The following is a 14,513-nucleotide window of genomic DNA, read 5'->3' as shown; positions in this document are numbered from 1 at the left end:
CTGCCAGGCTTAGAAGGTTTTTTTGAAGGAGATTCCACTGTTTTGTTCTGTATATCCCCCTTAGTGGGTACAGACACCTGAATTACTACTCATCTTCACAGAGATCTTAGAAGGCAGATACTCATGCAGTCAGCTGCCGCCATGGAATCTCCTAGTATCGCCCTCTCCAATCTCACTTTCCTCAGACCCTGCCTGGCTTATGCAACACCCCAACTGATCAATGAACTGGTTAATCAAGAAATTATATTAATAGAGTTATAATGTTTGATTGTCATACTTGGTCTGTAAACAGAAAATCACGAATTTAAATTAAAAAAAATGAAAATGTTCATTATAACAATTCAAAAGTGCCAAACTTAAAAAAAAAAAAAACTTCATTAATGGTCAATTTTCCCACCTTTCTACCCCACAGACATGTATTAAAATGTGTTATTTTTATAAATTACCTTCACTTATGCAAATATATACAATTTTCTATATGTGCATGTATGTACAGAGATATATGTCTGTATGTATACATGTGAAATACTTTTAAAATAATGCAATATTATACTGAGTAATCCATGATTTTTTCCTCATGTGTCATTGAATAGAATATAGTGGGAAGGCATTCTGGGATTTGTAGGACAGTTCTATCAATTTTATCACATGGCTTTCTGATGTTATTATTTCCAACCTAATGGAATAGAAGATAGTGAATCTAGAACAAAAATCTATAAGGACATTGAACATGCATTCATCACCTTTGCTAATATGACATTGATCCAAGTTTAGTCCCCGACACACCTAGGTCAAGTATGTGTACCTGCATGGCTATGGGTCTTGCTGACACTAGGGAAGGGAATTCTATTTCTACAAAGAAGAGAAGAATGGATTCTGATTCTGCCCCAAATTATAAGACTTCTTTCTCCTTATTTCCAATACTTTACTAAATTGTAAGTCTTTAAAAAAATATTTTATAAACCCTTCTTGGTGTTCTAATTATCAAACAACCTGGCAATTTAGCCAATGCATATTTGTTTTTTGTTTTTTCACCAGAAGTTCTATAAGACCCTGGACTCTGGTACCTGCTCTCTACCAGCAGGCTATTCTTAGTAGTTGTATCAGCAGGATCTGTATGGGAATGATATGACTCTGCATGCTGGCTTCAACTTTTCTGAATTTTCCTGATCAGTTGTGTTTATTATTTTGTATTTATGTGGAATACTTGGTCTTTTTAAAAATACACCCTAACTTATTGGTCTGGTTATGCATTCCAGATTCCTACAGACAAGCATATTGATATTATTGATTTATTATTAATAAAAAGAAATTTGTCCACATACCTCTGTGGCCATCTTTCTTTTGAAGAAAGAAAGGGATGCCGGATCATCATCTAATTTCCTAAACCCATATGGTCATTTCAATATGTCTAATTTACTATGCCCTTGCTTAGAAGTTAATATGTAAGCCTCAAGCTACTAATTTATAAGCACCAAATATACTTCTGGACTGCATTACTCTAAGTGGTGAGAATGTATATTTCAGGGTAGGATTTCAGGTCTTTGGCCAGATGGTTGGGGCAATATTTTTAACAAGGTAGTTCTATCAGAGGAAATTTTATGACACACATTTGATAATGATCTCCAACTTGTAAGACCAGGTCAAACCTTAGTCTGTTAATGTTTATGCATAAAAAATTTCATTAGATTAGATCAATTCCAGCTGTTTCAAAGCATTGCTATCACATTTTTGTTTTATGTTCATTTAAAAAATACATCCTGAAATATTCTTAAAAATACAAGGAAAATACCTTGTAAAATTACCTAGTCTGTTTTAGCAAGATCAAGTCTATCCTCTATAGTAAAATGCCCTCAATATTCTATTATTTAGTTAAAATGAGCTTATTGTTTTGTATTTGTTCATATCATCACAGGGAGACATTTTAGTGTTTGATTCTATCAGGTTGTAAATGTTAACCCATAAAAATCATCTAACAGTGCCTATGCTCTTATTTTTTTTAATTAACAATCAAGCATGTAAATATACAAAAAGCAGAATGGCTAATGAGACACACTACTTAGAAATAATTACTCAACTCAGATTTATTAGGCATTATTGCACTGATTGCCTGAAAAATCAAGGTACCATAGTTAGCGATTCTACTCTTTGGGGGTGAAGGTAATGCTATTTACTATGTTAAATTAATCTGTTTCTTTCTGACTAAAGGTAAATTTCTTCCTTTTTTTAATAAAATAAATTTATATACCCTCTTTGAGAAAACATAAACATGATGTTTGTATAGCAATACTTTACATAAATATTCATACACACAAATGTTTCTGCATATATGTATATATAATATCTACATTATACATATATACAATATGTATGTATAGATAATTTTTCCAAATCTATTTCAAAAGCAATAAATTTTAATTTTACCACAATTCCTTTCTGGTAACCTCATTAAAAAGTACAGTACCAACTATTGTGTATTTCTATAGGAATACAAAAAAATAAAACATTTATTGATATATGTCAATCATTTAAAATTGTAAAAAATGGCCCCAAACAGAGATTTTGAGATGTCAAAAGTGGCTTACATAAATCATAGATAATTTCCAAATTATTGGACATAAAATAAATGAGATGATTCTTAAATTGATATATACTTAGAGAATTACTACATCAATATATATTTCCATACTTGATGACTATCTATGAATGTCTTATGTGATCTGAAAAGAATTCTCTGCCTTTAACTTACTCTACTGTGATACAAATCAATGGATGATATTCATATGTGAAACATACTCCATGAACCTAGACACATTTAGATCAAGTCTAAAATATACTTAGGGCATTAAATTGGTTAATAATACATATTTTCTGGAATTATTAATGTTCATAAGTAACAGTACCCTGAGTGATATAGATAATATGAGTTATTGCAATGCCCAGAAGAGTACCTATAACTTTATTTTTCCCCTCACCCCCATTACCACCAAGAAAGGACACTGGAAATCAAATAAATGAGAATATTATAATTAGGAATCTTCTCAGTCTATTCAATCTTTTAAAAATAAATTCCAAACACTGTACCTTGTTACTGATTAGCAAAATAATGTATCATGTACACCTCATTTGGGATGTGGAGATTTTTGTGTCTTGCATCATTGTGAATAAACTCTATTATTATATATTATAGCACCAGAATTAAAATTCATTTCTACCATTGTTGGTCTAACAAAGTCCTAGCTGTAGTAAGCACTAAACATTTAAATAAACATATTGCTGAACATTTTTTTGTATATGTGAATAAGCTTACTTGTGAAATATTCTGCTAGCAGTTAATGAATTAAAAAAAAACATTGTGAATATATTTGGATAAACCACTTTAGAAATGTTACTCAAGGAAGTTTATCCTGTGCAATACATTTCCCTGAAGTAAATACATTTATCCAATTATTCCATTGATTGAAAGTTTTCATTTAAATACTATAAGCATACTAAGCACTTGTTTTGGTGCTGATGTTGATTATAGTTGGTTTCACAATGACATGCAATTTTTTTTTTTTGGTACCAATGATTGAACCCAGGGACTCTTTACCACTGAATCACATTCTCAGTCCTTTTTTTACTTTGAGACAGGGTCTTGCTCAGTTGCAAGTGCCTCACTAAATTGCTAAGACTGACTTTGAACTCACAATCCTCCTGCCTCAGCCACCAGAGTTGCTGGGATTATGCCTGGCATGAAATGCATTTGTGAAGAACTGACACAGCATCTTTTCTCCTCCTATGTCCCACTTTATTCAGCCCTATAAGTAGCAATGTATTGCATTATACAATCAATGCCAAATTGGTAACATGTATTTTTTTCTAGATGCCTTGTAGCAAAATGTTAGGACAAAGATGAGAGACATGTTTTCCAAAACCTGGAGGCTCCCACTTACTTCTTGCTTTGCCCTTCTGTGAATTAAAAACTATTCAATAGGACTGCTTTTAGAATGCAACTTTAGTCTTGAAATAGTACAGATAGGAGTAGAACGTAGTAAAGATGATAAATATAAAATAATATCATAATATTTCTCATGATGCTTGACATTTTGACAGGACATCACAGTATTTCACATGTTATTGGAAAATGATAAAATATTGTAATTACCAGGCCATTTATCTCAGAAATTTAACATAAAGCTTCACTGTTTCATCCATTAAAACAATGGGGCAGGCAAGTATAAGACTCTCTCACCTTCACTAATGATAGAGAAATAATTAGAGATGTATGATTAGAGTATTAATTATTCACTAACTAATGACCAGGGAGATGAATGATGAGCCTTTCCACACCTTATTTAATGAACTGTATGTGGACATCATGCCATTCAATATTGAAATATGAAAGATTGGTGAGGGAAGGGATATCCACACAGTCTCAAAATCTCATCTATAGATTTCTTATTAATTTTCAAAGGGGAAATATCCAGAGTAGGCAAATCCATAGCTATAGAAAACAGATTAGTAGTTTCCAATGGCTAGGGAGAAGAGTGAATAGGGAATGACTTTAATTGGAAAGAATTTTGATGTAAGGGTGATGAAGGAATACTAAAATTAGATAGCAGTGATGGTTGTACAATTATGTGAGTATATTAAAAACACTTAATTGTATACCTTAAAAAGATGGATTTTATGGAATATACATTTTATATTTAAAAAGCTGCTATTAAAAAGAAGATATCTGATGGACACTGTCATAACCAAATGATCAAACTCAGTATCACCAATACTAGAGAACATTGTCACAAATACTATAAGGCGATTCACATCACTTTCATCAACATTCCACATCATATCACCAACTTTATTTTTACCGGGAATGTCTATCCTGATTTTTGCCCAGTGGAATCATTTTAAATCACTCATGCCTGAAGGTTGCTATTTAAATTCCAGAATGGAATTGAAATCCGTAACATCATTGTGCCTTTCATTTTACTGTTATTATAATGCTGAGTATTTTTAGGGAAATCCTCTATTGTTAATGCTTCCTTTCTGTATGTATTCCTACAGGAATTCATACTTCTATACTTCCTCTTCCTACCCTCCCTTGTTATGAGTTAGCATCCACATATCAGAGAGAATATTCAACTATTGTTTTTGGGGGGGTCTGGTTTATTTCACTTAGCATGATATTCTCATTTACCAGCAAATACCATAATTTCATAAACATTGCCATTGTTCCCTGACATGGTAGTCTAAATGGCTCTTTTCCACTAAACAGTGTGGTATTAGGATTACTAACTATAAATTCATTTTCTGTTTTGATATATTTTTAATGATAACATCAATGAATGAAGTGTCCATTCTATTTTCATGCTATATAACATGTGCATTTTCTTCTTTCAATATGAAAATTTTTTACATGAATATTTATATATATATATATATATATATATATATATATATAAAACAATAAGGTGTATTTTGACATATTATACATACATAGGGTTCAACCCATTACAATATTGATCTCATTTTTTGTGGTTGAATATGATGTGACATTATACTGGTCATATATTCATATATGAACATAGAAGAGTTATGTCTGATTCATTCTACTATCTTTTCTATTCCCATTCTCCTCTGTTCTCTTCATTTTCCTTTGTCTAAGTCAGTGAACTTCTATACTTCCTCTCGCTACCCTCTCTTGTTATGGGTTAGCATCCACATATCAGAGAGAATATTCAACTATTGTTTTTGGGGGGTCTGGTTTATTTCACTTAGCATGATATTCTCCAGTTCTATCCATTTACCAGCAAATGCCATGATTTCATTCTTCTTAAAGGCTGAGTAATATTCCATTGTATGTATGTACCACATTTTCTTTATTGATTCATCTGTTGAAGAACACATAGTTTTGTTCCATAGTCTAGCTATTGTGAATTGAGCTGCTATAAACATTGATGTAGCTGTGTCACTGTGCTGATTTTAAGACCTTTGGGTATAAGCACAGGAGTGGGATAACTGGGTCAAATGGTGGTTTCAAGGCAAGTGTTCTAAGGAATACCCATACTACTTTCCAGAGTGGTTGGACAAAATTGCAGTCCCACCAGCAATGTATCAGTGTACCTTGTTCCCAATATTCTTGCCAACATTTATTGTTCCTTTTTTATTGACAATTGCCCCTGGGGTTACAGGCATACACTAACATGCCTGGATGGTGCACCACCATGACCAGTCTCTTAACATCTTTTCTCCATGGTCAACTTTGTTTTCAAGATTATATATTTCATCTTCATTGCTGTCTTCCAAAGGTCTATTCTGTTGGTGATGCTTTCCATTGAACTCTTAATTTGATTTATTGATTCCTTCATTTCAAGGCTTTCTGCTTGATTTTCTTTCAGAATCTCTATATGTTCATTGAAGTGATCTTTCAATTTCCATATTTTGTTTCTGATCTCACACCTTACATTACCCTTTATTTTGCAGATCAGTTTGACTATGTTTATTTTAAATTCCATCTCTGACATTTCTTCCACTGTGGTGTCATTAGAATCTGTTATTGAAGTATCTTTGTTTGTTTGGGGTGATTTGTTACCCTGATTTTTCATGTTATTTGTGTCTACTCACCTATCTGGATGGATCTGATGATGTAGAATTTCTATGTTATGGATTTATACTATTCTTCTATGTTACTAGTATCTCAGATTGGGGGGAGTCCCTTATAGCAATGAGTTATGCAAACAATATATAGCAGTAGACTAGATCCTTAATTCCTATTTTAATATCTAGTGTTAATTTGTACAATATGTTGACAGTGGAATCCTGAATTTCCAAAAGTAAAAATAGTATATAGTCATGTATTATGGCTGGCTTAAAATCAAACAATAGGTGCTCACGTCCATGGCTTCTGCTGTATTAATTATTGATGTGACATTGGTGGTAAGGGGAGATGTTCTATACCTCAGTTAGTGTTAGGAAGTGTTAGGGATAGAGTTTAGTACATGTAAAGAATAAGAGATAGGAAGATAGAAAAAATGTTTTTAATTTCAAAGGGTGAACAGGGATGATGCAGTGGTAACTTAGGATATGTTGTTGGCTTGGAAGGGTACCAAAAAATAGAAGAATATAGAGGAGGAGAGAGAGAGAGAATGGAATTTGGTGTCAAGAATGTAGAAATGAGAAGGGGAGACAAGGGTGATAGTCTTGATAAAGATGATACAGAACAAAATCAAAATAAGCTAATCATAACCCCTAACCTCAAAATACAGAGCATGGGAAAATAACACCTTTGGGGTAAAAAAAAACAACAACGATAAAACAACAACAACAACAAAATCTACAACAACAACAGACCCCCCAAAAAAATGAATGAAATAACAACAACAAAAACAAAAACAAAGCTAGAAATGAGGAGAGAGAGAAACAAATATATGATTATGCATAGGAGTTCTTGAATCAGTCAGTACACATTTAAATACAAGAAAAATCCAATATGGAAACCTTAAATCAGAAAGCAAAACAGAACTACTGCCACAATAAACAAGCCACAACAGCAACAACAAGAACAAAAAAGAAAAATCTTGGTGAAATATTAAGAAATTAAGGAGTTGTATCCACTGCGGTGGGCAAAATAGTGAGTGTATGTGTGCACTGACTGTGCCCACTTGGTTTTCTTTTTGTTTCCTCTTCAAGTATGATCTATGGGCTGTGGGTTGTGTGTTTTTCCTTTTTATTGTGTTGCTCACCATATTGAAGGTTGGGGTTTAAGACTTCCTAATTCCCCTTCTTGGGAGATTATTGTGGGCAGGCTAGGCTGCAGACCTGGAGGCAGAGTGGAATGCTGGGGAAGCTGAATTGCAGGCTGGCAGCAAAGCAGCTAGCCATCTCCATGAGGCAGGTGGATCAGGGCCTGGTGCTTGATCCTGGGGACTGGCCAGTCATGAAACTTCTTGCTGGACCAGGTGGGTCTTTTGGCAAAGCAGCTGGGTGGATCAAGGCTGGCCCCAGGACCTGCAGGCTAGCCACAAAATTCCAAGCAATGTGTCAGGTCAGGGGCCAGGGAGAAGTTGGGAGACTAGGAAGCTGGAAGGCCCTATTGGGTACCAAACTGATGCCGGACCTGGTGGGTCCCAGGAACTAGTGGATACTGAACTGGGGAGGGAGTCAGGGACTTGGCTGGTGCTGGGACCCCATGAGTGCCAGTCTAGGTGAGCCACAGGAACCTGGTACATACTGGACCTGTTGGTTGCACAAGCTGAGAGCAAAATGCCCTAATGCCCTCTTACAACCATCTGACCCACTATAGCCAGCCCTGTCAATCCCCACCAGCCTCAGAACTCACAGAGCTGGGGAGAGCCTGATTCTCTCTAGCCTCTCTAACCTGTGTTCCCTTAGGTGGTATGTTCCCAGTTTCTGACTTTCCACAGGTTTGCTAGGCTTACACAGGCCTACACAGACCTAGCTGCAAACTCATGGGTCTGGGTTTCCAGTTTCCATAGGCTACACTGGCTCGTGTAGAGGTTTTTGTTTTGTTTTTATCTGATTAATGAGTCAAACAGTCTCTGAATCCCTCCAGTCTCAGGATTTTTTAATCTAAGCCTGTGGGAGATGTGGTATTCTCACAGTTTCAGTTCTAGGTAGCCCCTTACAAGAGAAATGCTTCCTCACGCTAGTCTACCATCTTGCCTCTCTGTGCTTGTACGTTTTCTGTACTATATGCTCCCTGAAAGAATGTGGCTAAGTAAATTTTGTATACGTTGGTTATTCTTTAAAAATTTTTCTTTTAGTGCATCATAGTTATACATAATAGCATGGTTCATTTTGACATATTCATAAGTTGTGTAGAACATGATTTCCTGCATTTCAATCCCCAGTACTTCCTCTTTCCTTTCCTTCTTCCCTTTTCCTAATCCTCTTCCTCTACCTTGTTGGTCTTACTTCTATTTATTTATTGTTTTTAATTGGAGCATTATAGCTATACTATAAAAGTGGAATTAATTGTGATATATACATGCAAGCACATAACATAATTTGGTTAATTTCATTCTTCAGTTTTTCTCCCTCCCCTTCAACCATCTTTCTCTACCCTACTTTTCTCCCTTCTGTTTTCATGAGATCCCTTTATAAATTCTTTATTTCTGGTCGCAGTGGCACATATCTGTAATCCCAGTTACTTGGGAGGCTGAGTAAGGCAAGATGATTGCATTTTTGAGGTCAGCTTTGGCAATTTAGTGAGGTCCTAAGCAACTTAGTGATACAATGTCTCAAAATAAAATAAAGTAAATAAGTAAATGGGACTGGGAATGTGTCTCAGTGGTAAAGCCTCCCTGGGTTCAATCCCATGAATCAAAAATAATAAATAAATAAATTACTTATTTTTCTCTTGCTTTCACATATAAGAGAAAACATTCAACCCTTGAATTTCTGTATTTGGCTTATTTGGCTTAGCATGATGTTCTCTAGTTCTATTGGTAAATGACACAATTTCCTTCCTTCTTATGGCATTTTATATGTTGATTATTCTTTGCTCTAAAGAATATCTAAAATTGAATGTTATAATCTTCAGTTAACTAGTATTACAAGAGAATGTAAACCAACAGTTTATTTGTTTTTTTTTTTTGCCCTTGGAAAGAAATTTATTTTCATTAATTATTTAGCATTTTACAAATAGGAAGTGATAGTGCTTCTTTGTTTGTTATTTTGGTAGTTATCTTTTGTAGTATTGTCCACAAGCTGGCTTTTAAACGAACAGTCAGGGATATGTGATATAGAAGTATTCTTATGAAAACACAAGAGACTAGTATAAGCAGAACAGAGAATGAATCACCACAAATAAATGACATTTAAATCAAAGTCCCAGGCTCACCTTGATCTTTTGGTATTCGGAGGAACTAAGATGACACCAGTTTTGTTTTTGTCCTCCCACCCCCAATTATTATTATTTTTTCCTATTTAAGGCAAAGGAGCTGGGATTTGAAAAGCCCATACCACACAGCCATTGCTTATGGGCATTCCCTAAGGTACCTAAACTTCCAGGCTCTTCTAGTTTTAAGCAGCTTTAGTAGCCTAAGGGAAGTTCTCTGAAGAAAGTTATACTGTGTCCACTCAGAGAACAGGAGCATAGCACAAGTATATAATATCTTAGATGATAAGGGCTTAAGGGCAGAACTTCCACAGCATTTGCTTTTCTCTTTTATCTCACCCTTCTATATTCATAGTTAAAACAAAAACTAACATTTTTTTCCATAATGGCAGTGATAATGGTGTCTTTGGGTAAACTATATTATTTAATCTAAACAATTATTACTTTGAATAAATTAACTCGGGGTCCACTTCAACTCTAAAATGACCCAAATCTGTGTTTATGTACCTGCATAGTGACAATCTATATTCTAGAACACACTTGACAGTGGAATTTACAATCTTTGTTAAAACTTTAAAAATAAAAGTTTTCAAGCCTTTTAAGATAGATATGTTGTTAATAAACACAAAGGCAGTGGGAAGAAAAAGATGAATAATTTGTGTCAACATCATTAAAGGAATCTGGGATACTTAGAAATATTTCACTGTATTTACTGCTTATGAAAATTTTATTTTATTGAAATATAATGTTTTCACTTTTAGGTTTTCGCTTCCAGTTACAGCAACAGCAGAAAACTGTATTCTTACTATATATCCATATTTGGCAATTCATCTTGATAAGCAAAAAATTATTTTAAAGGATGGTAAGTTGCTTATGATTGTTTTCTCTCTAACTCATTGTATAGATTCTTGTTACCCAGAGCCAATATCTAGATATAGAGTGAATTTTAAATTAACAGGTGTTTATTAAACAGCTGCCATTGCCAGGACTTGTGTTTCTCATCAGTAGTAGAATATGACAGTGTCTCTTGATTCCAAAAGTTAACAATCTAATAAAAGATACATAAATAAATTATTTACTAAGAATATTTAATTAAGGACTTTATATATGAGCCAGTTGAAGTGTTGGGCATGTGGAGGTGGTACAGAGATTATTGCTGATGTTGGGGTTCTGGAATGATTTATAGAAGAGATGGCATTCATGTAGAGCTTGACAAACGATGATCTTGACCAGGATGGTTTGTGCAAATAGTGAAATAGCAAAAACATAGGGTTGTAATGGGAGACATAAGGCATGAGATGGAGGTGCAGGGCCATACTGTTTAGCCCTTTATTTTATAGTTCTGAGAACATTCTGTGGATTTTTGAATATCAATGATTTATAAAGAGAGCAGTTGCTGGGATATATTCATATAAAATAAATTAAGGTAGCATAGAGAATAGTCAGTAGAACAGCTGAGATTGCTGCAGGAGAGATTGTGAGAAAAGCTAAGATCAAAGGTACATAATTACAAATTGAAAGCAGGAATAAATTTCAGATCAGTTGTCAGAAAGGTTACTGTAGTTAATTACACATTGTGTTCTTAAAAAATGTAAAGAAAGTGGTGGATATAATGTGTTCTCATCACAAAATTGATAACTATATGAGATAATGTATTTATAAATTAGCTAGATATAACCATTTCACAATGTATGCTTCAAAATAACAGGGTGGACACAATAAATATAGAAAATTATCTGTCAATTAAAATTAATTAATTAATTAGAGCTGAGCATATGGCTCAGTGGTAATTTCCTAGCATGTGTGAGGCTCTTGGTTTAATCCTCAGCAAAAATATAAACAAAGAAACAAATAAAAAACAATTAATGAATTAATTTAAAAAAATAAGGAAAAGAAAAAAGTAATAGAAAAAAAGTTAGTGAATAGGGGAGAAATTGAAATGAAAGACACAGAAGAGAACAAATGATGGAGTAAGTCCCAGAGAAGAGAAAAGGTGAAGCATGGGGGGAAAAACTCCATCTTAGTAGTCTGTCAAGTCCTTAATTTTTAGTGCTGAGTTGGAGGGGCTTTTCGGTGTTTTAACCAGTTTTCTCATTTTCTCTACTTGCTTCTTCAAACATTTACCAATCTGATGAAACCCATTCAATCTGTTCTATCTCAGTCTCAGAGAATGCCATTTTTCTTACTGTTGAAAAGAGATAGAGACCATCAGACAATAAAGCTCTGAAGTTCCAAATACCAAGCATGTGCTGGAACCCATCATACCTCCTTTTCCTCTAGTCACAAGGACAGAAGCCAGTATGCAGGCCCTTCCTTTATCTAAATCTCATTACCCAGAAACTCTACTATATCGAATAACCTTGCTTATACTTGCTTGTCAATTTTTGCCTCCCTCTTATGTACTTTAGTTCAGTTTCCAGGAAGTCAGCAGGGAGGAGAAGGGAGACTATATATTTTTAGGAAAATTCCAAGGAATAAGTAAACAGAGCAGATTTAGGCCACGTATTCCTTACTTATTCCTTATTTCCCAATCTTATTGTCAATTAACTTCCTAGAGATAGGGAGAAAAGTAGCAGAGGAAAGTAAGCAATTAGAGTACCTCACCTCCTTTTAACAGGAAATGAATTTTAGGAGTAATCAAGAAGCATTATTTGCCTACTGGGCATGTCTAAGAGTGTTGATTATTCCCCACTTTTCTTTCTTGAGACTATCTCTGGGCTTCTACATGCCATACTTCTCTGGGTTTTCTCTAACTTAAGACTATTCCTTCCAAGCATCTTTCATGAATTCTTCTTCCTCTCTCTGTATTTTTTAATTCTTTGCATCTGTTGGAGCTCTGACCCCTCTTCTCCCTTCTATGGCTTCAATTATAATACATGGGATATATCTCCAATGCTAATCCCTTTCAGAGATTCAGGAATTCAGAATTCAACTGAATTCTGGATGCCTTTCATTGTATTCCCACAGGCCTCCCCCAAACAGCATGACCAAAACTAAACTCCCCTTTCTGGAATCTTCTCATCCTTCTGTATATCCTACTTCTGTAGATTTACCTACAACAGATTAGGTAAGTCCTTATCCAGATACTAAATTGTCATCCTTAATGATGTCATCTCTCTATCATACTACACCTCCAGTCCAACAAATCCTATTACTTTGCCTTCTAAATGCCTCTCAAATCATCTCCTTTCTCTCTCCAGTGATAGTACATACATTTAAGTTCCTGTAATGTCTTCTTTGGATCAATGTAGATTTCTAAACTATTCTCCTGCTTCCTCTGAAGACCCCATATGGCATTACCCTACACAATGACCTTATTCTCATTCCAGACAACTTTCCCTTTATGCTCAAGCCACAATAAACTTCTGTAAGTTTTTCTAGCATCCAGATCTTACTAATAATCTTTCCTATCTGGAGCATTTTTCTACAAAACTCTACATCATCTGCATACCTAAAATCATTCCTGCCTCTACAAGCAAGGGTTTTGCATTCTCTGGTAAATGTTCATAGTTTTGAGCAATTTCCATCACTGCCCTTAACACATTTTTACTTAATATGCCTATTACCTATATCCCTTTCTAGATATTGTTATCTATAAGGCATTGAGAATAGGAATCATTTCTTTCCTTTTCACTCTTGTATCCACAATGCCTCACACAATGTGTGGTAGATAAAAGGTATTTATTCAATATTACAGAATGGGTCATCTGATTTATAAAACATCAGAAAGGCATCTCTTAGCTATACATTTTCATAAGAGAGTGGCTATATGTGGAATAGTGTCTTCTGAGCATAAAAAATCATTGAAAGCAGTTTATGGAATTATCTAATTGGCAGGATGAAGAGAAAGACAAAGATCTCAGAATTTTGACATATTGTCAAAATTTAAAAGATTTTTATGACTAATTCTAATATGTTATATTTCATTTCATTCTTTCATTAAACAACATGTATATATAAGATAATAGCAGGATATTAATAATATGTGTTTTATCTATTCAAAGGGCTTTTGTGATAACTCATAGACTATAAATACCTAGAAGGTATTATTTTTACTATGGTTTCATTACTACTGCTATTATCACTGATGGTGATTGCTTTATCACTTTTGTATTTTTATAATATCCTATAAAAATGAGTAATTGCTGTATAATTGGTAATATTGTTACAACTTTAAAAGAAAAAAATGAATAAATTCTTTGTGTTTCTTTGATGATTGAACATGAAATGCATGGGCTAAAAATAATACATCCATTTGGAGAAATATTTGTAGAAGTATGTATAATAATTTTTAGTACATATTTAATGCTTTCCAGGTATGGGGTGTTCTGCTAATTTCCTTGCATTTGTTACATAATTTACTCCTCCCCCAAATTCTAAGTTAGATACCCTTATAGATCTCACTTTACAGATTAAGAAGGTGACTAATGGAGAGGCTGAGAAGCTTGTCCCAGGGGATTCTATCCAAGTTTGTGAGACTTCAGAACATACATATTTAGCTCCTGTGCTCTATAAGATGGCATGCCCAATAAAGGTGAAATCTTAAATTAAGTATACCCCTAAAGCAAGGCAGTATAATTAATTGATTACTGCTTATATGCTAGATTTAAACAGAATGATGTGAACAAATTACTTTAGTTGAAAGGATGGAATTGGGGCTTTGTACTCA

The 14,513-nt window shown here is 34.2% G+C and overlaps 1 protein-coding gene across 1 annotated transcript in view; it reads left to right on the top strand.

The window, feature by feature from the left end:
• Cfap47 (cilia and flagella associated protein 47) overlaps window positions 1–14,513 on the top strand; it is a 408,435-nt gene that overhangs the window by 114,931 nt on the left and 278,991 nt on the right. Inside the window, exon 27 of the mRNA XM_021725557.3 lies at window positions 10,606–10,706. Coding sequence (XP_021581232.3) covers window positions 10,606–10,706 — 101 coding nt within the window. The remainder of the gene's footprint in view (window positions 1–10,605; window positions 10,707–14,513) is intronic.

The sequence above is a fragment of the Ictidomys tridecemlineatus genome, chromosome X (assembly GCF_052094955.1).
Source record: "Ictidomys tridecemlineatus isolate mIctTri1 chromosome X, mIctTri1.hap1, whole genome shotgun sequence".
NCBI classification, from domain to species: domain Eukaryota; kingdom Metazoa; phylum Chordata; class Mammalia; order Rodentia; family Sciuridae; genus Ictidomys; species Ictidomys tridecemlineatus.
Note: the sequence above shows the minus strand (reverse complement) of the source record. Positions and strands in the feature narration are given on the sequence as shown.